Below are 26,328 nucleotides of genomic sequence, written 5' to 3'. Positions count from 1 at the left end.
TCATGTTGTCTTCTCCTGCTTGTGACATTGAACTTTTATTCTGAAATCCTTGTAGCGGATGTTGTTGTCAGCTGATTGACAGCACTTCCTCCTCTCACTTCCTGTTTCTCTCTTGCATGATTTTATCCACAAATGTCTTCTTATTCATTTCAAACAAGCTAAAATATTTCATGTGGAGGGAACACAGAGATAAATGAAATGTCTGCGAAGCCAACATGTCTGATAGTGGCGAGTGCTTCTCCTCAAGGTGAGTTTATTTGCTTTAACGGTTGAGGTGTCGTCAGTTAAATGAAGATGAGTAACTGACAAAGTAACGACGCTGAAGTCAGCTTCTGATTCATAAATAATGATATTTAGCGGCTGATTATTCGGTTTTTTTTTTACCACTTGCACATATGAAAAATTGTTAGACATCGTAGCAAAAGCTTTACTGCTATTTAAACCCACTTTCAGATTTGCATAACAGAGAAAAGGGCGATTTCACTGCTTTTTTCCCCCATCCAGACCACATCAGACCAGCTCCAGATCAAAACCCACTAAATTTATACCTTTCAAATCTGGACTAGATTACCAAGGACACTCCAGAGACTCATTAACACACAGTGTCAAATTTGTGAAACCTTGATTCTATTAGTGAAAAATAAAAAAGGGGTATTTCACTTCTTTTCCCCATCCAGACCACATCAGACTAGGTAGTTTTAATGAGTCTCTGGAGTCTCCTTGTCAATCTAGTCCAGATTTGACAAGTCCAAGTATAGTGGTTTTTGATCTGGACCTGGTCTAATAGGGTCTGGATGGTGGAAAAACAGTGAAATCGGCCTTTTTTCTGTTTTCATGAGCACAATAAAGGTGTAAAAATAAAGTGTAAATGGTGAAAACAGAGAATCAGCCACTAAATATCTTTTTTATGTTTCCCTTAACTCTGAATTGGAAGCTAACAGTATTGTCGCTAGTGTTGAGTCAATTTTGTACCAATATGAGAGCTTAATTGTTCATAATTTAGCTAATTATATGTTTACTTGTTAGTTTTGCTCTATTTTTTCTGTAGGTGTAACCTAAATTCTCTGTTGCGCTTTAACCCGATGTGTTTTGTTCATTCAGGGGTGTCAGCAAAGTCTTTCCATCAGTCCTTCAGTCTTTGTACCTCAGCGTTTAACCTCCAGACAGCCACACCTGGGGTAAGTCTCTTTATAATTGAAAAATACGCAGCCTAGTGACACTTCCTACTGTCTCAGCCATTAACTCCTGTCTGTGACCCTCACGTTGTCTATGGCAACCGTTTGGAAAACCCTCTTCACCTGTTTTACAAAAGTTCTTTATCATCGTGTCCTCATATAAAAGTCCAGCCAGTGAGTTTACAGGTTGACCTGCTTTCTCAGGATGAGACACTAGTGGAATAAAAACACTTTAAAATTCTGTCAGATAGTAAATGTCTTACAAAATGGACAGACAGGCGGACAGATACATAGATTGATTGATTGATCTCCGAAATTGGGAAATTCTACTGTTACATCAGCAGGTTATCTAGGCATTGCATGGACAGCAAATACTCAGTAAATATACATATCAACCCCAGAATAGAGAACTGTATATCTATAGAGATATAAACACAACCCATATACAACACAATATAAAGAATATAATAAAACAAACTATTATTAGACAAGTGTGTAAAGATGTGCAAATTCAAGATGAGCAAAGTTATTGAAGGAGCAAAATAGAGATCGGTTGAGACATGAAGCTGAGGGTTCTCTGTTAGACAGAGATGAGGTGTTGTAAATAGTTATTGCTTTGGGCAGGAAAGATTTCCCAAAGCAATAACTCTCTACAACACCTCACTTCTGTCTAACAGAGACCTCTCAGCTTTATAGTTTACTATAGTATAGTATAGTAAGCTGTAATTGTGTCAGATATCCACTTGATATCACTAACTCAGAACTGCTGAAACTTCATATAAGCTTCAGATAAACTTTTAAATGCATTTTCTTTGGCCCCCATCACTTACAATGAAAGAACATGTGAATCAGATCTTTAGTATGAACAGGAGGAATGATTACAGCGAGAAAACCTCTTTCAGTGTTCATATGGACACCTGACTGACTTAACTGACTTATACAAAAACTCTGAATAATAATTTGTGTCTGCTACTCCTTCTCCCTCATTAAGAAAATCCAGAATATATGAATAGGCAAATATATCAAAAGTTTAACTACTGGACAAAAGATACTACTGGACCCACTACTTCACTGAAGTCCATTTTCAGTGTATGTGCACTAGAGGCTTCACATTTTCACATCATACTTGTGTAAATTGAATATTGGACCACGATTGGCTTTCAAACTAGTCATGATTATTATAAAACAACACTCTTACTTGCTTACCTATTACACCTTAAACTCAGATTTAAGGTGAGCACAGAGTCTTTCCTCTTTCAGCAGATAAAACAGCTTCCTAGTGTCAAACTCTGCACATACATCATTCTGCACAGTGAAGCTCAAACATCCAAGTGAAGTATGAATTAAAAAAAAAACATTTTAGAGAGAGACTTGAATAAATGAGCATAAAAATATATTGATTGCACATCCTGGGAGTATTTCCCTGACATGATTTCAACAATTTTCAACATCAACAAAGTTATTCTGAGTGATCACCTTCATCCTATGTCATGGGAGTAGTGTCTTCTAGGATCCGCAGGGCACGAGGGGTCGCTGAATGTTTGATTAGTATGAAGGTGATGTGAATCACACGCTAAGGCCTTTATAGTCACCAGATCTCAACCCAGCTGAACACCTATGGGAGATTTTTAATGATTGCATGTTTTGGGATCCACTTGAAAACGATGATGATGGCTTCCTGATATGACTCTGACTAGTTTGGAGTGACATGTTAATCAGCGCTCTCCCCGGCCGTCATCAAAACACCAAATGAGGGAATATCTTTTGGAAGAATGGTGTACCAGAGACTTGTCAAGGACCGTTGAAGCTGTTTTTGATGCTTGTGGCTCAACATGTTACCAAGACAGTTTATGTAGATTTATCTTTAATGCGTCACCCATGTGTAGATTTTAAAGGATCAGTGTATAAGATATAGATGGATCTATTGGTAGAAATGGAATATAATATTCATAAGTATGTTGTAATTAGTGTATAATCAACTGAAAATAAGAATCGTTGTGTTTTTGTTGATTGAGCCCTTTATATCTGCATAGGAAGCAGATCTTCCATGGAGCCCGCCATGTTGCACTGCCACATTTCTACAGTAGTCCAGAATGGACAAACCAAGCACTGGCTATAAAGAGGGCCTTTTGCATTTTTCGCAGCCACCATAGGTTCTCCTACACACTTGGAAGGGAGGTTGAGGGGTATTCAACTGGTTGCAATCTGCAACCTCACCACTAGATGCCACTAAATCCTACTTAATGGTCCTTCAAACACAGGTAGCTTGTGCCAGGTGGGAATATCTCTTAGAAAGGACTACAATTGTTTTACACATGCTTTTAATAAAACAAAGTCCTTCTGTCTGTTAGGGACTGAACATCCAAAATCAACAACCAGTTGTTTGAGGTTTCTCATTTTATCGGGTTTGTTTTCTTCACTGAACAGAGTAAGCTGCCTTTTCCACAGTCAAAGAAGGTGGAAACATGTTTGTAGTGATTAGAACTGGAGTACCAAGCAACCAAATATAAGCTTTAAATATTGGTTTCAACATTTTAGCATTTCAGCTCGACTGCAGGCTTCTGCAAGGTCATTGACATAAGATGCAACTTCCTACTTGAAAATAGATGAGTTAACTTCTTAATTCTTCCCCCAGCGTTGGCAACAGCATGTAACTCTAGCACTTCTTTTGTTGCTCTGTACTGAGTTCACATGTGAAGTGTTTTTTTTTTAATTGCAGGGGAAGCCTATAGACTTTGTCGGAGTGGATGAAAGCACTGCCAGATGGGTGCAGGACTTCAATGTGAAACCCTACGCAACACCAGCCAAACTTGAATCTATAGATGGTAAGAATATTAACTTCAGGGTCATTTGACTGTTTTCATGTCTGCTGCTTCTGTTGTAGCTGCTGCTGGTTGGACTCTGCTCACTTATGTCATGATGACCCTTTTTCCAGGTGCTCGATATCAGGCGCTGCTCATCCCGGACTGTCCTGGAGCGCTGAATGACTTGGCACACAGTGGCTCTCTGCACCGCATTCTCACACACTTCATCTCTCACCAAAGTTAGTGAGGCTCATCTTAAAAGCATTCAGTCTGTAATCTATATGTGCGATGAATGTGGACGCAGGTTGTTTTTTCTCTGTGGGCAGAACCTGTGTGTGCAGTCGGACAAGGAGTATCGGCGCTGTGTTGTGCCACTGAGGGACAGAGGTGGATCTTCAGCGGCTACAGTTTAACGGGGGTTAGTGTCCCTCTAGTATACATATGGGGAATATACACAAAGATATTTATGCATTTACCTGGTGTTCAATGTATTTAGTAACGGTATCTGTTTTTGTTGAAAGCCATCAGTGTTTGAACTGGTGCGGAGGCCAGACTTTGCCAATTTGCCCTTGATTGTGGAAGACTTTGTGAAGGATAGTGGTGGATCCTACACAGGTGAGTTTACCTGTAAATTGGTAAATACTTAACAAGTATTTCTAAAACTAAAACCCTCTTATATTTATCTCTTTGTTTTCCAGCAAGTCAAGAAGATGCTGTGCACGTAGTCATCGACAGACATCTAATAACTGGACAGAATATGCAGTCGACCTCACTCGCTGTAAATAATCTAATCCTCCTCTTTAGTGCCAAGTAATAAAAGATTTACAGCAGGATCACTGACATTCATCAGTTGAGTTGTTCCACATTTATATTAATGTAATTAAACAAATATCCATCTCATACAAATATTGGAAGATGCTGGGTCAGAACAAATGTTTAGCAACCCTGTAAATTCAACGTCTTTACTTGTCAATGCTGTTATCATAAACCCAATAAAAGTCACACAATCAAATGTCTTGATTAGAAAATGTAAAAATGACAAAACTTGATCCAAGAGCAGAAATGTTTGTTGGCATCAGTCAGCAAAACAGCAGAAGATTCTGGATTTGGACTGAAGAGAAGCTGCAGATATGACATGAACTCAACATAATATATCCTTGTTTGAAACTTTATACATATTGATGAACATGCGCCGGCTGTTGAATGGACATGTGTTACTGCACTCTGACTGAACTGTACAAGTACAAGATTTTTTTTTTTTTCACAATATCAGTAATGAAAAGGAATAAAACAAACTGAAGTACCTATTGTTCCCCACAATATTTTAAATCAACAAACTCCAATTCCACTCCTGTAAACCAGATTTCTCAACACCCCCTCATGACCCACAAACAAGTTGAATATTAACTAAACCCCCGTCAACGGCTCGTTTCAGAGTTCATGTCACTTACTCCAAAACAAAATAGAGAAAATGGGTACTTCCATACAGCATATGAATTTTTGGTGTACCATGATCAGGAAAAAGAAAATCCATGTGCTGATGATTCAAGGTCCACAGTCTTCTCAAACAAGTCCAGCTCTCATAGGAGATCATAGAAGTAATCCAGTCCTTGTCCTAACTCCCATAAGGAAATTCCAGTACCCAGTTCAGTAGCTAAGGAGATCCTCAGGTAGATTGACTGTAAAAGTATTGAAATAATGTTAATTTTCCAGCAGTAAACTTAATGAAAACATCACTTGAGTTCATAAAGTGGAAACTACTCAAGGAATAACTAAAAGTTATGATAAAAGTTTAAGAAGACATGATTGCTTTGCCGTGCACCTGCTAGATAATGTATGAGCAGGTGGAGGAATATTAATCAGGTTTACATCACTGCTTTTTAAAACTTCACATGAATCACTTAGTTTTTCATATTTCATACATCAGAAGGTCTATAAAAAAGCAAAACATGAAAAACTATCTGCAAATAGAGTACCCAGATAACTATCTGTATCAGCAATAACATAAGGGCGCACTCATATATTACAAAGTGCATATACTAAGTGCTGTAATTACTGTAAATGGTGTTTGACGTAGAGGTGAAGTAGTGCAAGTCAGATGATGAGACCAGACGAATGATAAATGTTGGTAAATGATTTGCCTTGTTATTAGAAAAGCATTGCTACTGTTTTTTTATGAAGAGTGTGTGAAAAGTTAACAACTGCCAAGCTCAACTTTTGCCATTAGTTTACATCTGTGAATGTAAAGCTTAAATCATACTTTGTAAATTAGGCAACTTAACTGTGATTTAAGAGTGAAACAGACCTCTTTAATAACTATTTCTTCCAAAATAATAAAGTGCCAATTAGTTTTAAAGTGAGACTATGTAACTTTTTAAAGAAGAAAAAAATACATTCTTCCTCTTACATATAAAAATTAATTTCAAAAGCAACAAAACTCACCCTTGCTCACTTTTTTTCCTCTTTAGCTTTATCCGGTCTGTTTGCAAACTTTAGACAGATACTGTTGTGTAACTGACATGAATGAGTCACCTCTCTGACTTAATGACTCTTCTCTACTTGTGCTACTGTGGTATCAGCCTATGTTTTAGCATTTATCATTACACCATAATATGTTAATTCCTGTTATTTATGGCCACAGCGGCAGCTGTTCAACAAAAGTCCCTACGTTGCTTCTGTTTTTACTCAGAAACTTACTTAACTTAAAATGTAAAAGAGTTTTACCTTCAGCGATGGATAGTACACCACATGCTTAACAGCATTGCTCCTGAAATGAAAGGGAAAGGACACGGATTTTTAAATGATGCTGTCGGAAGCCAATATTTGTTCATTTAAAGTATTACACCATCATCACCTCTTGTAATTGACATAATGCTCTCCAGACAATTCATCCCAGAGAAGTTTTGGCCTGTTTTCCCGCAAAATCTCAATGTATCTGCAGAAATTCAGAGACGAAACATGTCAGACTTTGAACACACAAATGTGAATAAATTCCAGCAGTAGTCACAATATTATCTTACCTTCCCCCTAGGATAGGCTCTGTGCCCTGGCCTGCAAAATCAAGGCCGTACAAATTGAGTCCAAGCAGGATCTTTTGCCTCCACTGAGTGTTGGGTGCGAGCTGGAGGACGCAGTCTCTCACCCAGGGAAGGGGAGAGCTCGGGCCCGGCCTATTAAAAACACACACACACACACATAAACCAGTCAGTGTCAGTGTGTGACAACGCTGTGAATCTTGTTGCTGCTTTCAGTTTTTCAGATCATCTTATCATCTTAAGTATTTCCATTTTATCCATAATGAATTAATGAAATTTATTGGACATCACTTGTGTCTGTGATCCTCACCTGGCACCGCTGGAGTAGTCGTACGTCATGAGGCTGAATCCATCGACGACTGGGGCCAGCTGCTCAAACTCCTCCCTGCCAAACATACCTGGCTGCCCGGTACTGATCACGACAAAGATAAAGTAGACATAAAGGACAGTCAGCAATGATTTAAGGTTGTTTTTTGTTTTGTATTTACACTGGCAGAAAGCAAATTTTATTCACCTTGTCACAGCTGGTGGAATAACGAGGATGCAGTCTAATCTTTTGGCCTTCAAAGATTCACATATGTGTTTCACCAAATGCACCAGCTCCCTGCATGAAAGAGATTATGCATAATGCTTGTTTATCTGCACTGCACCCTTGAGTCGTCTCAGAGGAAATGATAATATAACAACATAAGGAAGGATGTGTAAATAGAATAACTCACTTCCTTTTATTGCCTCCCAGCTGGCTCCAGAGCTCCAAGGTGAAACCATCGAAACCTTCGGTCTGCAGGGTCAGAGCTTGATTAGAATTAAACAGTACAAATACAGCACAGTTGCAGGGGAGTAAAAGGTAAATACATCACTTTGTTACCTTTGCAACGTCCACCAGCTCACTTCCCAGCTCCTCAATCTCATCTTCACTCCCCAGCACGGTCATGTAATCCTGGTAAGACCAACCATCAAATAACAGCCGAGGCACTGAAGGTAGAGAAAATGTAAAGAAACTATGAAGTCTTATCCGAAACCGCTTGCAGGGTTCACATGAGTTGGATTTGTGGGCAGTGGAAAGGACAACATCTACTCACCCAGCCGGACTTTTTTGTTAGATTTGCGCACAGATTTGACCCAGCCTGGAAAGACAAAAAGATTGTTTTACCTTACACAAGTCATTTGTAAAGACAAGAGTTAATTAAGTGATGTGGGCCCTCTACCTGGATCATGGTCATGGAGTCCCGTAACATCAAAGGTTTCAGGTCCTCTTCTGCGAAGTTGAAGCCACACCGGAGACACTGAAGTTAGTTTAGAGCCAAATATCTTGGCAACGTCATAGCCGTGGGAATTCCACTGGAGGAAGGGAGAAATAAGAAATAATTTTCAAAACAACCAACCTACATATAAAACATTATGGGATAGGTTCACATCGCTGCCAGACAACAATAATACAACCCACAGATTTTCAATTTACTACAATAGGACAAAGAAAAGCATGAAATCCTGCCAGTGATGAAGCTGGAATAAGCAAATATTTGACATTTTAGCTTGAAAAATGGTTTAAATGATCAATCTCTTATCAAAACAGTCGCAGATTAATTAGGGGAGAAGCGAGCTTGTGATCAGAAGGTTGCCGGTTAAATCCCCAAGACTGGCAGGATAAATCTGGATGGGGAAAGCTTGCCTCTCCCTCATTACCACCGCTGAGGTGCCCTTGAGCAAAGGCCTTTAACCCCAACTGCTCCGTCCAGTGGAGCCGCTCAGTGGCCGGCAGATCAGACTGTGGTTGTACTGGGCAGCTTCTCAGATAGATTCCTCTGAATAAATAAATGTATTGAATCTGTTCATCAACTTATCGATTAATCAACTAATAGTTTTGGCTCTTCCAAAGTTACACTCCTTTCAGTATGAGATTATTTCTTAGTCGCCTTATCTTGTCTGATCTGACACGGAAATTGTCTGATGACATAATTTCACACTAAAAAGACTATAACTTTGGAAGAAACACATGCATTTCCTGCACAGGAAGAGGACTGAATTTTAATGACTTCACAGCCAACACAAACTGGAACAATGATTACAGCAAAGTAACTTTTCCATTATACATATGGGTGTTTGGACAGACTTGTTAAAATATTACATCTTTCCTTTACTGCGGTGATAATAGTGTTGCGAACTGGTTAAAGCGCATTCTTTGTTAAACAGCAGCAAGTGAGAAAGATGTTGTTAGTGACTGTTTCAGACTTACAGGTGTGACATATCCAAGCACTGGTCCTTGAAAGGTTTTCTTAATATTAGTACTGTGTCTCTTTTCCTCCTTCACTATGTCTTTCCAGTGAGGGTCTGACACCACAAGTCCTCTCTCCAACACAGACAACTCTGCTGGAGATGTCTAAACAGTGTGATCAAAGAGAAAAGAGCACATTTCAGTGACAGGTTTTTATCAAGATTACCAACATCATGACTGGACAAATGACAGGTGATGATAAAGGTCACTGATTCTTGACAATACATGAGAGTCCAGTGACATGGCAGGCAGACAGAGGAAGACCTGAACGGCCTGACAGTGAAGGCTCCTCACATCCATTTCAAGGTAAAGACCAGAAGTTAACTCACCTCAGCTTCAGCTTTATGCGACTTCTTTGCATCCGTTTTTGAAAGTGTGGCACTGACCAACCAGCAGCATGAGATGGCGTGCAACAGGAACAACGTCGTTTTCATTTCCAAAAAGGCAGTCAAAAAATAATAAAGGGGTCGTGAAGCAGTTAACTATAGATTAGCTCAGGTCTGCAGATTTGCAGTACAAGTGCTTCCTTCCTGACTGAGATCTGGCAGATTAAAAAGCAGCATTTCCTGCTGTGGGCTGAAAATCACACAGAACGAGCATAAACAGCCTCGTTCACACTGCTAAACCATATAGCCTGGATCATAGGAAACAACTGGCTGTGGCTGCTCAACGGTTTATACCAGTTTGATTGACAACTTGGCTCAACGTGTTTCTGGAGCGTCAACGAGAAGAGAAGTCATCGGAACATTTTTTTTTTCTAGGATGGCGTAGTCATGGCCTGCCTTAGTCTGCTTCTGATTGGCTAGTACTCGTTGCCTTCGTTAGTTGGATTGGCTAGGTTTAGGCATGAGGAGTGTGATTGGTTAGAATAAGGGTAAGAATATTAGAGTAAGCCAATCAGAGGCAGAGTATGACAGGTCATGACTTCGTCATCCTAGGAAAAATATATCGGGAACAGATAGGTGGCAGTACGGCTAGCATGTTGACAAGCTAGCATTTCGCACCTGCGTAGAACAAATCGGGTTTCCGGTACGCAACGACTTTTTTTGTCCTAGGACGGCGAAGTCATGACCCGCCCCACTCTGCCTTTGATTGGCTTACCCTGATATTCTTACCCTAACCTTAACCAATCACACTCATCATACCTAAACTTAACCAACCCAACCAACGAAGGCAACGGGTATCAACCAATCAGAGGCAGAGTAGGGCGGGTCATGACTTCGCCATCCTAGGAAGATCTTTTTTTTCTTTAACTTTATTAACAACATATTAATGCTGTATTACAATACAAATAACTGTACAAGGAATATTAGAGATAAAATAAAATAATCTCAAAAAACAAGCAGATATAAAAATCATACAATGTTAAACGATACATAATACAGAAATTAAGTTAAGAAAAATACATAAATAATATTGCAAACCAGCTTAAATAATCTAGCAGTAATGTTCACAATGTTTCTCAAGAGATGAGATGTCTTTTAAGTTTTTTTTTGTTTTTTAGATACTCTGCAGACAGAATCATCAAAGTCTGAAGTTCAACATAAAACAAGTTTTTGTTTGGAAGAAACTGAAGAAATCTGGCTTTGTGAATATGATGTTTGCCCGAGAGACAAGGCAGTTTTATCGAATTATCAACTTCTTTGTTGTTAGACTGTACATTCAAAAATAAGACTATATTTTCTGTAATAGGGACCAAGACCTTATGAGTCTCCCAGATTAATAAGGAAATCTGAGTCCAAAAGTTACTTGAATGAGCACAGACATAAAATAAATGGGGAAAGGACTCAACCTCGTTATTGAAGAAGAAGGGGAAACATCAAGTCTAAAATTGTGAATGAATTCATTGCAGGAATAGAACCTGTGTAAAATTTAAATATGAATTTCTTTAACTTTATTGGGGGGAAAAATCTGTTATATTCAATCCAAACATCTCTGCTAAAATCCCAAAATACTGGATCCTACACTTCCCATAATGCAACTTAATTGTATCTTACAACCTACCTGCCTGTATATATCTTTCAGATTCAAACACAAAACAAGCTGTTACAAATCTAAACACCCTGAAATCAATGTTTATTTTTTCAGACTTCACAAACATCCTCCAGAGACACAAAATTGCCTACAATGTTTTCCACACAAAAATGTAATAAAAGAAAATATCATCATAAATGACAGTATATTGTTTTGTGCTTTCAGAGTCAAATTAAAGCACAATGATCAGTCCAAAGTCAATCAAGGTGAGACATTTTTTTAAAATAAATAACAGTTTGTGTGGTGTGGGACCCAACACTGTGTTCACTGTTTCTTCAGGTGAGGAAGACATAGACGAACTGCACATACAGGCCTTGACTGAAGCTAGTGTTAAAACTAAAGACATAGCTGTTATTGCACTGTACAATTTACAAGTCATTGATTTGAGAAACTGTACCTTGAATATGTCATAACTCAACTACTACTGTGTTATTATTGTAATAATATAGAACTTTATTTGTTAAGATTCACACATTCACATTAAGAAAAATAAAACTCCTAACAAAGTAAATGTTTTGTAAAGTTAATTTAAAAAAAAAAAAAAAGAGTAGTTTATGAAAATACCTGAATAATGGTTTTCATGTGTGTGTTTCTGTGAAGGTTGATCTTCTGTGTCAGAAACTTTCAGTGAGGCATCCAGAGCTGGACAGCTTAAATGTAAGAAATTGCAACACAGGTCAGATAAAGCCAAGTCTCATGTTCAGATGAGAATATGCAAGGAGGGGTTCTTTATGCTGGCAGTGGGAAGAAAGACAAATCCATGGATCCCAACAAGAAAGCTTATCTGCAAAGGAAGCCGGACTCTAAACTGAAAGATATGGCATCACAGAAAAAACTAAAAAAACAAAGAGGACAGTTAATACTAACAAATAGACTATAATTTGACAGATCTGAAGTCTGTGAAGAGGTTTATCGTCTTGTTTGATGGAATATACACATATGCTGCTCTTCAGACTGTCATTGGATGCAGTAGCCATCATACAGTTTGCTATTGAATTTCATGTGTGCAGCATGGATTTTTATCAGCTGTAACACTCAACAAACAAAATTTTCAACTCTAGAGTTGTGTGTCTACTGCTTTTCCTTCTTTTAGCTGTTCCCATTACGGTCGCCCCAGCAGATCATCTGTTTCCATCTCTTCCTGTCTTCTGCATCTTCCTCTGTCACATCAATGACCTGCATCCCTTACCATATCCATAAAACTCCTCTTTGGCCTTCCTCTTCTCCTCTTGCCTGGCAGCTCCATCTTCAGGATCCTTCTCCCTATATATATATATATATATATATATATATATATATATATATATATATATATATATATATATATATATATATATATATATATATATATATATATATATATTTGAGTCTACTCTACATCCACAGTTATGTTTATAGGACAGATGGTCAATGGGCTTGAGTTCCTCCCCTTCTCAAGCAATCCAGGGGACATGTAGGGGTAAATTCTCTCTGTAAATCTGTCTTTAAATGTGTGTATTGGTGTCAAATCAGCAGCATTGATGAACACCACCTTCCCTTTGTCACAGTCCAGCTCTACAGTAATCCTCTCTGGCTTCTGCTTCAACACGAGCTTGGTGCGAGGCGAGGTCTGAGCCCAGAATGAGTCTCCATTGCACAGGCCGATGACCCAGAAACCCTCAGCCGGTTCGAGGAAGACGGTACTCTTCCTTTTGATGGACTCTTGGGCGACTCCGATGTACCAGTCTCTTCCTTGGCCCACATCAACTGTCCAGCTGTGCTTTCCAGATATGAAGCCGGTCGCTCCCAGCACACACACTCGGCTGGTGCAGCGTTCAGGGTTGTCAGGTAGGAGCTGCTTGCTGCTGTATTGCACGCAGGTCAACTCTTCAGAGAACTTTAAGTTGGACTGGGCTGTGTTTGGATCCAGAGTGACAGGAACTGGAAAACATAAAGTTCAGTAGATTAAAATGATACTTGATAGATGTTTTAACATGCAGGCAATGGTCTGTTCACTCACCATATATATATATATATATATATATATTTCACATATACACACATCCCACATTCAAAAACAGAACGAAATAAAAAAGACAACAACCACAAAAAGCCAAACTAGACAGAGATATTGATTGAAACAAATAGGAGCATATACAAATAGGAGAATATACAGAAAATCCAGGTGCTTGAACCACCCTACCTTCAAACACTATCTACCACCAGATGCAATGGATAGTCCTTAGTGGAAAACAGAAGAGCTGAAAAAGAACTGTTTCTCGCTGCATGAGACTCCAGCTGCAACCACTTGAGTGTATCGGAGAGCTCACTTGTATGAGGAAACTGATCTTGCCAATAAATTAAGGCTCTGGCATTGGTTGTCCAATAATAATGTTTGAATACTGGAAGGGATAAACCTCTGAGTCTCTTTTCTCTAGAGACTCAGGGGACTCCAAGATAGAGACTGTCCCTATCTTGGAGATACGATGGGTTTTATACCCCCAAACTAATGGCATTATTATTGATCATTTACTCACCATATTTAACGATTTTAGCCATCTTCTTCCAAATTCCAAACTTAAGTAATCCCAGATGCTTTGAAGAGTTTATCAGGATATCTCTGATACATTCTGGATCCTGAATGTTGCATTTGACCCTGAAACGTGGAAATGATTACAGCGTTATTGTTCTGTGGAGACAGTTAGTGCTGATTTTAGCAGATAGTTTGTTGTGCTTACCTTTTCTTTGTCTGCTTGTAGTCCTTCAGGCAAAGAAAGAAAGCAAGGGAACAGATCTTATCAATACGATGTTGGCTTAAAAATAGATGAGTCACATGTAGATGAAAGTCAACTGGAAATTAACATTGAAAAAAAGGAGTAATGTCTGTGTACTCATTTCAAACCACAAATTTATGTAATGTTATGTTGGATCTTCTATGTGCAGGTTGCATGTTTAATCACACCTATCATCACAGAGCCTGTTAGTGTATTGGTTAATATACAGTTAATAGGTGTGGTGATCATTTTTAAACATTTTGACCTGATGATGATCCAACTGGCACTGAAACATTCTCCATTTAAATAAATCTGTGTTTTGGATTCAGTATGCAGGCGTTACTCTTTTCATCAAGACTTAAATAAATCACCATGATTGTGTGTGTGTAATGGCTGTAAATGTACCTGTAAAAATGGTAAATCCCTTGCTCTGAGCGCTGTCTCGATATCACTGATGATGGATGAGAGGCTCTTGATCTGGCTCTTGATGAGTTCCAGCTTCTCACACATCACCTGGGACTTAATTTCCTCCTCCTGTTTGAGCCCCTTCAGTCTAGTGTTTTCCTCCTCCAGAAGGAACAGGTGCAACTTCTCAAACTCCTCCTTGATCGCTTTCTCATTTTGATCCGCCTGTGTCTGTAATGTTTAGGGAGCTAAGTTATTTATAGCAATAAACAGAAGGAATGTTTGTGTGCTTTTTCTTCCTTGGCCGGAAGTCAAGTTATGAAGTCACACAGTTGAATATTGAACAAATAAATACTGGAACGTAGATTGAGTAATGGCGCAACAAAGCAGATGTCATGTTGAAAACGATGGACACAACAGATGTGTTAACTTTTACCTTTATGTAGTTTTTGGTTTCTTCCCACTGCTCCTTTGTCTTGCTCAGCATCCTGAGCTTTTTCCTTAAAGACTCCAGCTTCACTGAAATTTCTGTCTGAAATGTTTACATTAAAATCATTGGTCAAAATCCTCTCTTCAGCTAAAAAAAATTGCAACCCCAGTTATAGAAAATCATGTTTGCACTCAGATCAATCATTTCAGCCCATGTTTCCTTCCTTGTCAATAAGTTGATTAATTGCTTTTTTTGATCAACAGAAAATTAATTGCCAACCATTCTGATAATTAATTTTTTTGGTCATTTTTCAGGCAAAGACTCCAAACAGTCTCTGGTTCCAACTTCTGAAATGTCAGTGTTTGCTACATTTCTGTTTTATATTAGTGTGAACTGAATATTTGGGGTTGATCTGACAAAACAGGCAATCTGAAGATGTCAGCTTGTGCTTCAAACAAACTGTGACATATTGTTCACTAAATTATAAAATAATCAGAAAACTAATTGATAATGAAAATCATTGTTATGAATATGTGAAACTGTTATTTTCCCAGTTTCTATTTTTACTGTACCTTTTTCTGTTGGGCGGCCTCGTCTACTGGGCAGCACTCATGAACTCTATGCTGTCTTGATGTTTGGCAGACGAGAGAGATGGGCTCTTCATCATTCTGACAAAAGATCTTCAACTTCTCGTTGTGAAGAATACAAACTTCTTGATTCCTGTTGGTCCTTTGCACTTGATAGTTGTCTGCAGCTATCTTCAGCGCCAGATTGATGGGAGGCCTCCCAAAGACCGACACAGCTTGGCACACTGGACATTCTCGGCATCCTTTCCATTCCCAGAATTTCTGTAAACAAACTCTACAAATATTGTGGCCACATTGAAGGACAACAGGAAGGCAGTAAATATCAGAGCATTGAGGACAAAGCAAGTCCTCTTCAGAGAGTGTAGCTGCTGCCATCAGGTTGAAGTTTTCCTGTAAAGTGAGGTTACAGGAACGTTTCCTTCCAGCTCTTCAGGTGAAGAAACAGTAGGCGGTACAAACCTCAACACCTGAATGGGAATTTCAGTAAATGCTGGCAAACTAGTAAGACTGGTTAAAAACACAACACCTATTGCACACATGTTAAAACTGTTCATCTATTATTGTCAACTCATGGTTGGATACAATAACATTCACTTTCAATTTGAAACTTAGTAACAAAAATAATTTAGAAAGATCTATACCAATATATCAACAGCATAAAAACACCATACAAAATAGTCAGTGGCAGCATTACATCAGTGAACTTTATTTTCCATAATGAAATATTTACATATTCGACACAGTAACATGATTTGACCCATAAATATATGAACACACTTGGCTCAGTTCAGCATCCTCTGCACAGAGCAGTGAATTATTACAACTCAGACATCTTCAGCACATCCTGACTCAGGAGCATGTGAGGAATCAGCATACTGTGTTTGCTGATCCATCACACAAACAGTCTCAGAATCACACAAATCCAGGCTTCATGGAGGACTCGAAACATTTAGAACAACCGTGTGTCTTGTTTGTCTGCAGACACCTGAAAGGATAAAACAGCAAGTGTCTCTGTTGGACTATATGCATATTTTAAAATGAGACAATGACTTGAAATGTAGGTGAAGACAATTAACAACAACACTTAAATAATAAAAGGCAAGAGTAGACTGTGAATAAACACCCATTTGGGATGGAAAACATGGGAACAGGGTAATGCCTGCAGCTTTTGGTCCCTGTCCCTGATGGACTCGCTGCACATGCTGCAGTAGAGCTCCAGCTCCTCGACACACTGCAGGAACTTCACCACCTGCTCTCTGAGCTCCTCCTGCTTCCTTCCTGCTTCCCCCGGTTTTGGTAAATCCCCACTCACTCAGGCAATGCACCGTCACTGTACACAGCTGAAGACACATACAGGAAAATGTAGACATGCATCTGCTACCATACCAGCTTACACAACTTTTGTGTACAAACATAACACCTTGTCAAATACTCAAATAACTTGTTTCCCCTATTCCATCTGCCAATTCTTGAGCTCACCACAAAGGTTCCAGAGCCTGGAAAATAAACAACGAGGCAGAGTGTGTCGTAATCATTACATAAACCAAACCAATTGTGTGTCAGTTATGCACCAAGAGTCATATTTTCCGAAGCAGTACAGAGAGGTTCATGTGTTAACCTAATAACCGGAGTAAATTTCCGTTTTGTTTTCACTTCGTTCATTTCATTCTTTATATTATACAGTATATTGATCACTGAATGTAGGGTAGTAGCTGGAGTGGTTCACAGGAATTTTAAGTTGAAGTTTTTTTATTGCCACAGTGCACACATATTGAGCAGCTGAACAGGAGGCTTGATATGGTTATGGTTTATAGCTGAGTGACAAACTAATAATACAAACACAATAATTAATCCAATATAAATAGGTACCTACAATTCAATGAATATAAGTACTCTACCTCCCAAATAGGGGAAGGGGTTAGGCCTACCACTAATTAAATGAGCAGAGTACATCACACGTATGGCATAAACAGGAATTCTACATAATACAATAAGTTCTAAGGATTCACATAATCGCATCTCCTTAAGAATTACAGATAATAAATCATGGCCACTTACACACAACAATCAGTCTGTACTATCATGGCAAACAAAATGACCAAAACTCTATTTACCAATAAGTACTTTTTGTTCACCAGCCAAATGGCTAGTGAATGTTCAAATTTTACCAGGCAGACAGGATGACTCGCATCAATTACACACAGGTGTTGGTAATCTGACATAGGTGCAGAGGATCCTCAACATGTGCTGCCAAACAGAACAATGGAAAGGAGGAGGATAAATAGACTAGCAGGCAATCAGTGTCAACCATGTCAAGGAAATGGATGAGGAGTGATGACTAGTATGGCTCCTTTCAACACTGAACAAAGAGAGAGAACTTGAAGGGCTTCGTCTGTCTGATTGGACTGGTACAACCTAGGGCTCTTCTCTATCTGCTGCTTGGTTTTCGGGGCGCCTCTTAAAAATATTCATTCTTTTAGGCCATGCACTTTCTGTGAGGCAGCAAGAAAGTAAATCCTTGCCATGCAAAGTACAACTCCAAAGAAGATCCCTTGAAGATGATCCTCTGAGAGGTCGGTGCCAGAGGGCGTAACTCTCAGCTCCAGCTGTGCTGAGAGGGGAAAGAAACTGGATCTAAAAAAATAAGACGGCAACACACTAAGACCATTATCACTAACTGCTCTGTGGCAAGCTTGAGGGACAAGAAAATATCTTAAACCTGCAACGATTGCCTCTCTTCAGTTAGTGTAAGGCCAGGTTTCAAGTCAGTTCTTTATTGAAACAACTAAAGTCAAAGAGATGAGCTGTAACATCTGAAATAGTTAATCATTTTAAAAAGGATTTAATTGGGATAATAACATCTGTGTATCCTTTGAGAAAGATACTGAGACTGTAAAATGTATTTTCTTCCAGTTTGAATTAGAGCAGAAATTCAAGATTTCAGAGCTGGATTCACCACTGTATTTGATGTCTGTAAACCTGGAGTATTTATGAAGGAGAAAAAATAATCTGATTTCATTATTACTTTTTTCATAGTTGTAAATACTTAAATGTTCAGCCCTAAATGGACAAATGGAAGAAAGACCAAAAATGCCCTACAGCTTAATGGACTTATTTACTGTATATATGTTTACTGAGAGGATTAGTTCAACCTCTAGAACCTCTGCAAACTCTATAAAGTTGTGCTTACTAAAATGCTGTGGATATGAAGAACCAAGATTCAAAATTATTGACGTCTTCCTCTGCATAACAGCCAACTGGCTTTTGGTCCTTTTTTCCAAGGTGGAAAAATGCATGGTATTCAGTCTGAGTTGTTTTTGCCTGGATTCACAAAAGTAGGAGAGGAGAGGTGAGGAGGATGCAGTGATATCTCTCGGCAAAATAATGACAATAATGCAAATAAGCTTAAAACTTAAAATCTGGCTGCACATCATTTTGTGGCTTTGTTTTCAGCGAGTTCTGCAGGGTAAGTTGAAACTAAAGATGTACTAACAGAGCTGTGATGAGGACAGAAATTGTGAATGTTGTTGCATAATGATACTGCATGCATTGTGTAGTACGCATTTAAAATAGCAAAACAGGTGTTCAGCTTTAGTGCATGCAGGAGGTGACTACTTATCGGCAGTTACTTATTTTAATAATGTAAACAGCTAAACAGTATTTTCTACTTCAGATGCAGCTGCAGGCTTTGATCCAACTTCTCAAAGAACTGACTCCTCAGTGTCTGATGCAAACTTGATGTTTGAGGTATTTTCCTGATTTTAGATTTAACAGAAGTCTTGATGCAGATAGACAACATATCTTGCTTTATTTTGCTTGCAGAGTAAGTGATAAATCCCCCCTCCCCTCCCCCTTTCTGTATGCAGTTCTTGCTGGGTGGGGTAGAGATCGACCAGGACAACAACATTGTTCTGCTTGACAAGGAGATGGCATCAATGAGGTCGGGGCGGGCTTTCCTGGCTAAGGTCAATGACAGCATTCCCAGAAGTCTCAGCCCCATGGTGCAGATGGTGGACACACTAAAGAGTCAGAGGAGACCGATGACTCAGGCTCAGTTTGACAGTCTTGTCCTGAACCTGGTGTACTCTGCCCACCAGGCCTGGCACCAGGACACGAAAAAGGAACAGGAGCGCTGGGGAGGAGTGCTCCTCCAGCTGGTAAACATCACTGTCCATGAGCTACGCGGAAATTATCTCTTCAATTATGCTTAATACAGATGCTGTTCTGTATGAGATGAAGGTGTGTGCAATAAATCATTTGACTTAAAATGTGTCTAAAAATGTGTTTTCATAACGTATGCTGTACAGTCATTGATGAAAAATATGTAAAGGATTCAATTATTTATGAAACATGAACATTTTTATTATAGTACAGTAGAAAAACATTTGTAAGAACATACAAGAGTTCCAGTTTTATATATTTTTTTTTATAAAAGGGTATCTGAAATATTTTTTTAACATTCAAACAATCCCTGAAGTTAGAGACACATCGAACAGTAAACAAAAGAATATATACAAGGATTATCCAGTTCACTTCTTCCTCATCTGGGCTTGTTTTTGTTTAATAGACCCAGTCTTGGTCTTGGTTTTGGTCTCTGATTCTTCCAGAGAAACCAGTTTTTTCTTGAGCTTTGCATCCACAGCAGAGCTTCTTTTGTTCCTGTTGGGCCGCTGCTGACTCCTCCGCTGGCTTCTTAAGCTGTCCACTGACGCAGAAGTTCCCTCCTGCAGTTTGTTTCCATCATCAATCAATGACTCGTTTCTATCCCAAACTAGCACTGTTACACCTGTGAGGGACCATTAAGCAGCTTTAGTGAGACAAACTGGACCGGTCCTAACAGAAATTTGAGATCAAGTCATCAGATACATCTCTCAGAAATGTGCTTTTAAAGAACTCACCCATTCCAGATCCAATCACATCACCCATTGGATTGAACTTGTTGACCTGTAAATACAGATTTCTAGGTGTTAATAACTACGAGGTCCAGTATTTTTAAAGGTTTTTCTGGTGGTGTTAAATCACACTCACAGATTTGATTCCTGAAGCGGTGGGATCTTGCAGCTGACACACAAGCTCTGCTGTGTTGGAGTCAAAGATGTCGATGGTCCTCTGATCACCGGGGCAAACCCGGTCATCAGGGTAACGGCCCACCACAATAAGGTCATACACAGGATGCCATGTGGCCTACAGAAAAATGGACAAAATACTTAATTCACATTTTTCCCTCACAACTGGCATCTGGTTTCAAGTATTAAAAACATTATCATACATACATACACAAATGGTGTCTTTTCCAATGACCACATACATGCAGGTAACATATTGCTAGCAGATTTGTCCAGATTTGTCCAGACAGTAATAATGACCATGTGATCTGTTCCTCCAAAAATATGTCTTCCATAAAGTGTCTGTTTAGGTTTATGCATCTAATAGTTTTGGCAAAAATGAATTTAAATCCTTCAACATTCTTTTGAACAGACATGATGTGAAATTTGCTGATTACTGAGTCGACTCTGGTGGAGTAATTGATTTTTTTATAGAAGAAACTACTAGACAATATAAAGACACCATGAGACGACAAAACTTTTCAACCATTAGAGAGCAGAATTGTTTTATGGCAATTTTGGATTTCCAGTATTTTTTAAAAATAATTAAGTACTTTGATATGTGAATTAAATTTCAGGCATTTCATTCACTGGATTAACCGAAGAAAGATTTTTTCATCTGGTTGTTTTATCTAGTAACAGTTTCCCAATCGAATGTCCCCCCAAAATGTACTATATCTCAATATATATCAGTATCACAGTATAAAAGAAAATTTTATCCAAATTGCATTCACATTTTGTTGGTGATTAGCATCTTATAATAAATATTACCCTTCCTCTGCAGTGGGTCACTTGCAGTATTCACAATTTAATGTACACATCCTGAGAGCTTCTTATCATGGGTGAACTTGATCCTGACCAGCTTTATAACAACTTATAAATTAAAATAGCTCTGCTGCAAATTGTATCTCTCTCAGCTGATGACTGAACCAACAAGGAAAAGTCCCTGTCCAGCTCCACATTGATAGATCTCATTCTGACTTCATATTACTTGCACACAATTACCAGAGTCTTGACTCAAGACATCAGTGATCACTGCGCTGCAGCCACAAACCTTGATGGGTGTGAGATGCTGAAACTGTCTGTGTGGATGTTGGATGATCTGTTGAGGCTTCGACCAATCAGAGGATGAGTAGACCCGGATCTCGTCATACTGATCTGTTGTGAGCAACTTGGAGCAGTCCAGTGGATTGAAATAAGCTGTGAGGAGACAACAGGAACAGCTTTATCAAAATCATCTAGATTATCTTCGTGCCTTGTAGTTACAGCAACTGTAATCCAAATCCTGGGTAAAAACTATAAACTCAGATGTCTATAAAAAGTAATTGCTAAAATTTAACATCAAATAAATAAAAAGATTTTTACAAACTTTGACTGGAAAGAAAGAATGAATGAAATTACTTGAATCTTACGATAACAATGACACTTTTAGCTACAACTTCACAACTATTTATTCCCTATTTGAGTGTGAAACTTGGATGCTTGACTACCAGAGTTATATTTTAGTTGTATCAACAGTATTGCACAAATGTCACAATGCTTGAAAACTTCATAATTTTCTAAAAGTGTATGTAAATTAAAGTCCACACCAGTAAGAAAAGGAAAATGTTTTTCTACGAGAGGGTGTGTTACCCGAGTTGACAGCTTTCTCATGAGGCATGGCATGGAGGAAGCTCTTCTTGTCTTTGATGTTCCTCAAGTCCCAAAGCTTCACCGTGTGGTCAACTGAGGCCGTCACCAGCAACCAATCACAACGGGAGTTGAACTCTGCATGGGTCACTTTGGCTTTGTGCAACTTGTCACTGAAAATCTACAATGTCAAGAAAAACCCCCCAAAAAACAGCCCTTGACAATTAAAATACATATTCATGTTCAGTACACTGATACATTTTGCAATGTGTGAGGAATACAAATTCTCTCAGCTGTCTCACTGAAATACAGAAGAATAATTCAACTCTGTGAACTTAAATGAACTGCTTTATTGAGACATGAACACGCACCTTTTGGCCATCCAGACCCAGGAGTAACAGCTGTCCCATGTTGTCTCCTGTCACAAGCATCTGTCGGCTTACAGACACATCTACACAGCAGTACCAGTAACTGTCAGAAGAAAAAACAAAGTGAAATCACTGGATGTGACAAATGGAAAATGAAACGTCAATGATGTTAAAAACTTCCATAGCACAACAGAAAATTAATGATCCGTTGGTGAAAATAGTACTTTTAAAAAAATCTATGTTTATTATAAACACTTAAAACATATTCTAGTGTCCGACTCGACTAAAATATCATCTTACAAGAGTATAACGGATCTGAGAAATCAATACTCCTTTTCCTTTAACATCACATAAAAAGGTTCAATTCACCCAAATTACAAAAACATATATTTTCCCCACTTACTTCCAGTGGTAGCTACCATACAGATAGTTTTGGTTTTATTTGATCATGTTTATCTGTATCTGAGATTTCATTGGAGGTGAATAGAGTTTTGGTTGTGAAGCTCACAGCACTGAAAAATGACATTAAAAATAACGTGTCCAGGAAGGGTGTCTGACATTCTGGATGATCTACAGACTTACCTGTCAACAGTTTTCACTTGAACTACTTTCTACCAAAGAAAGGTATGAATCTGTGACAATGTGTTTGGTGGATATCACAAAAATGGAGGCAAATAAAACCAAAACTATCCCGGTGGTTAGATACCAAAAGTTGAGTGCGAGAAAATATTTTTTCTAGTAATTTGGATGACAACAACATAACACCATTTCTCATCTCACATCAGTCTTCTTTGCACTTTTCTCACCAAACATTGTGGTTATCGTGGCCACAATCTTGTGTTCTGGACAGAACGGTGGGCGTGCGGCCATCAAAGCTCTGCATGCTCAATGTGCCCTCGCCAGATGCCACATAGACTCTGGAAAGGTCCGTGGGGCAAAACTTCATCCCTCCAATAAAGTCTCCGGCTCCGTTCTGTGCACAGAAACACAAATGCAGGCCTATGTAGTAGCGGTGTGCCCGAGCACAAATCCGTTATTTGGCAAAGCACAAATAGTGTTTTTTTATTAACGAACATTTGTTTCATACAAATATTTTTTTAATTATTTGTTTTCAGGAAGAAAAAAATAAATTAATAAAATATATCCGATGTCAACGACTCTCTGGACCCAAAGACGTGATCCAGACCCAGCTGATGAGCCAGGACAACGGGATCACATGCTCCACCAAGCCCCCCGATTCACTCAACGCAGTTCAGTGGAAAAGGACGGATAAACACACATCTGATCACTTAGTAGAGCGATTACCAAGTAAAGCTGATATATGGGCAGAGTTGGCTATGAAATTGTGTGTTATTAGACGCTAAATGCTAAATGTTTAAGACTGTATGCTTATTGATAGCCCAAAATTGATCTGAATAACTCTGTTGCACCATCACAGGGCAATTATTGTTACTACACGACCACACAACGACAGCACTAAACTAACAGGGGCCACCTGAAAAGAAGACTGATGCTTGATTGATCAGGCCTAAAACCTCAAGGACTCATAAACAACCCGATTGTTAAACAAAACAAGGAAACCGTTTTCTTACTGCAGTGTGTCTGTCCTGGCAAACACTGTCAGGGTTCTCCCACTGAAATCTCGAAGTGCTGTCGTACCCCTCATAGATGAGGTGAACAGCTGAGTGGGATTTAACGGGTTAAACTTCATGTCTGTAACTGAGTGTCCAGGCCCCATCTAAGCAGAGAACCAATAACAGTGTGTTGTCAAGTAAATCTAATCATTCAGCCAAGATTCAGCTAAAGAAAACAACAAAAAATCATTCAGGAACTCACCCCTTGAATAAAAGTTTGCTTTGCTGGCACCTCATAGTCCCACAGATACATGTCTCCACCTTTGGATCCCACAGCCAGCGTGGTGGGATGAGTGGGATGCCACTCCAGACAGGTGATTCTGCGGTCGAAGGGGCTGTTAGCTCCGTGGAAATGGTAGGATGACAGAGAACGAACGAAAGGCTCCTGGAGACACTGAGAGAGACAACAGGCTTAGATGTACAGCTGCTCAGCTGTTATGTGATGAAAACAAGATTCTTCATGGAGAGCTGTGGTGAGCTGTCAGCAGGTTGTTGTGACGTGTGATATGAATGATATGACGCCAATTTAAAGTTATGAGAATTTATCCAATTAATGCAAATAGCATGAGGCAACAGACATGTATATTTCTAGAGCTGCCATGATTAGTTGATTAAACAAGATTAATCATCAACTGTTTTGATAATCGATTATTTCTTTAGAGTAATTTTTTAAGAAAAAAAACTCAAATTCTCTTGTTCCAGATTCTTAAACGTGTATATTTTCAGGTTTCAAAAACATGGCTAAACATTCGCCTCATGGTTTTTACTGTTTCTCCACGTATGTGCTATATATTTGAATGTGTGATACCTACAGGAGGTCACTATTCACACAGACTTCTACAAAACCTTGGTGTGAAAACATGAGTCATGGTGAGTTTGCAAGACTGAGATCAGAACTGAAAAAGAGCAAAGTAATGATGATACAAGGATTTAACATAACTGAAATGTTGACCCCGTATGACCCATTTCGCAACCTTCTGGCCGTTCCAAAGTCGAGGCTTAAATCTAGAGGCGACTGTGCGTTTGCCATCAGGACCTGAGGCGTTAAGGCTCACAGAATCTGTGACTTCTTTTAAATTACTTCTTAAAACACATTTTTACAGAGTTGCTTTTATGTGATATCACATTTTTATTACTTTTATTCTTTTTATTTGTATCTATTTATATCTTTTTATGGTTTTTATTTTCTTTTATCTCTTTTTCAGTCTTTATCTCTCATCATCCTTCTATCTTCTCTCTGCTGTGTTCCCGCATCTTTTGTCTTCTTATTTTAACTTTATCTTACTTTTGTTTGGCTTTCTGTTGTTATGTTGCCTTCTAATTATCCTGATTTTGCTTCGTCTGTCAAAGCACTTTGTAAACTCTGTTTTTAGAAGGTGCTATATAAATAAAGTTATTATCATCATCATCATTATTATTATTGCGTTATTATTATATATACATTTTAGTTTAGTCTCTGTATTTGGTCTGTTTCTGTACAGTCTTACCTGTCTCATCTGGGAGTGAAGACTTTGTCCCAGAGTGCTTTTGTAAATGTAGTGCAGGATGCTGCCATGCCCTCCTCTCCTCTGGAGTCCTGCAGACTTCAGAGGAGGCCCTGCAAGCCACAGAAACACGATCATGCACTGCTATTATAACAACATGTCACACACGTCACATAACGGTACTGAAGCTGTCGTATCGGGATTGCACACCTGGTTTGGATGTTTCTCCATCTTTCTTGTCTCGTAGTTTTTTGGAGAGAGTTGGACCAGAGTTCTTCACTTTACTCTTTGATTCAGATCCATCTGTCTTGCTCGGTCTTCTTTTCATCGCTCCCCCCTTAAAAAAAAACGACGACTTTTATCGTATAAGACAACACGGACCATCTTTACTCGTCTTTATCATTTGGATGCATCATTACTATTGCTCACCTGAGATGTTCAGTGTTTTGTGCTGCAGTTTCAGAATAGGAACTTCAGTGTTTGCTTAAAGCTGCATTACACGTGATGTTTTAATGGCTGCAGATTTTAGTGTTTTGTAACTTGGGTGCGTTACAGCTGTTGGACGGTAGGTGTCACGTGTTGGGTTACACGGCATGTTTTGATTTTTTTT

The 26,328-nt window shown here is 38.9% G+C and overlaps 4 protein-coding genes, 1 long non-coding RNA gene and 1 pseudogene across 9 annotated transcripts; 3 read left to right on the top strand and 3 right to left on the bottom strand.

Moving 5' to 3' along the window:
* The first annotated feature begins 61 nt into the window (after positions 1-61).
* gatd1 (glutamine amidotransferase class 1 domain containing 1) lies at positions 62-5,284 on the top strand. Its single transcript, XM_067589917.1, has 7 exons — positions 62-247; positions 1,102-1,178; positions 3,895-4,000; positions 4,111-4,218; positions 4,306-4,397; positions 4,501-4,594; positions 4,678-5,284. The coding sequence occupies exons 1-7, from the start codon at positions 199-201 to the stop codon at positions 4,791-4,793; spliced, it is 642 nt and encodes a 213-aa protein (XP_067446018.1). The 5' UTR covers positions 62-198; the 3' UTR covers positions 4,794-5,284.
* On the bottom strand, positions 4,830-10,050 carry chid1 (chitinase domain containing 1). Its single transcript, XM_067589913.1, has 12 exons — positions 9,619-10,050; positions 9,251-9,394; positions 8,223-8,355; positions 8,097-8,141; positions 7,883-7,989; positions 7,734-7,795; positions 7,529-7,618; positions 7,325-7,426; positions 7,000-7,149; positions 6,834-6,914; positions 6,704-6,746; positions 4,830-5,658 (listed from the first exon to the last, which is right to left on the bottom strand). The coding sequence occupies exons 1-12, from the start codon at positions 9,721-9,723 to the stop codon at positions 5,560-5,562; spliced, it is 1,161 nt and encodes a 386-aa protein (XP_067446014.1). The 5' UTR covers positions 9,724-10,050; the 3' UTR covers positions 4,830-5,559.
* Positions 9,365-12,641, top strand: LOC137183122 (uncharacterized). Its single transcript, XR_010928413.1, has 2 exons — positions 9,365-9,595; positions 11,489-12,641. It is a non-coding gene; the product is annotated as an uncharacterized lncRNA (long non-coding RNA).
* A 51-nt stretch (positions 12,642-12,692) lies between these two features.
* Positions 12,693-17,678, bottom strand: LOC137183115 (zinc-binding protein A33-like; annotated as a pseudogene).
* Positions 17,679-17,805: 127 nt separating this feature from the next.
* Positions 17,806-19,766, top strand: LOC137183114 (protein FAM180A-like). 4 transcript variants are annotated; one of them, XM_067589910.1, is made up of 3 exons: positions 17,806-17,906; positions 19,172-19,245; positions 19,365-19,766. In XM_067589910.1, the coding sequence occupies exons 2-3, from the start codon at positions 19,237-19,239 to the stop codon at positions 19,707-19,709; spliced, it is 354 nt and encodes a 117-aa protein (XP_067446011.1). In that variant the 5' UTR covers positions 17,806-17,906; positions 19,172-19,236; the 3' UTR covers positions 19,710-19,766. The 4 variants fall into 4 exon arrangements, with proteins under 4 accessions (XP_067446011.1, XP_067446008.1, XP_067446007.1 ...); XM_067589907.1 differs by having other exon boundaries at positions 17,847-18,071; XM_067589906.1 differs by lacking the exon at positions 17,806-17,906 and adding an exon at positions 18,805-18,964.
* Positions 19,767-19,845: 79 nt separating this feature from the next.
* On the bottom strand, positions 19,846-26,277 carry ddb2 (damage-specific DNA binding protein 2). Of its 2 annotated transcripts, none has more exons than XM_067589905.1 (11): positions 26,149-26,277; positions 25,929-26,055; positions 25,722-25,831; positions 24,437-24,628; positions 24,193-24,338; positions 22,604-22,703; positions 22,236-22,413; positions 21,658-21,803; positions 20,527-20,682; positions 20,397-20,442; positions 19,846-20,284 (listed from the first exon to the last, which is right to left on the bottom strand). In XM_067589905.1, the coding sequence occupies exons 2-11, from the start codon at positions 26,044-26,046 to the stop codon at positions 20,028-20,030; spliced, it is 1,449 nt and encodes a 482-aa protein (XP_067446006.1). In that variant the 5' UTR covers positions 26,047-26,055; positions 26,149-26,277; the 3' UTR covers positions 19,846-20,027. The 2 variants fall into 2 exon arrangements, with proteins under 2 accessions (XP_067446006.1, XP_067446005.1); XM_067589904.1 differs by lacking the exon at positions 24,193-24,338 and adding an exon at positions 23,407-23,573.
* Positions 26,278-26,328: the final 51 nt, after the last annotated feature.

Source organism: Thunnus thynnus, chromosome 5, assembly GCF_963924715.1.
Source record: "Thunnus thynnus chromosome 5, fThuThy2.1, whole genome shotgun sequence".
Taxonomy (NCBI): Eukaryota; Metazoa; Chordata; class Actinopteri; order Scombriformes; family Scombridae; genus Thunnus; species Thunnus thynnus.
This window is presented reverse-complemented; position numbering and strand designations above follow the sequence as displayed.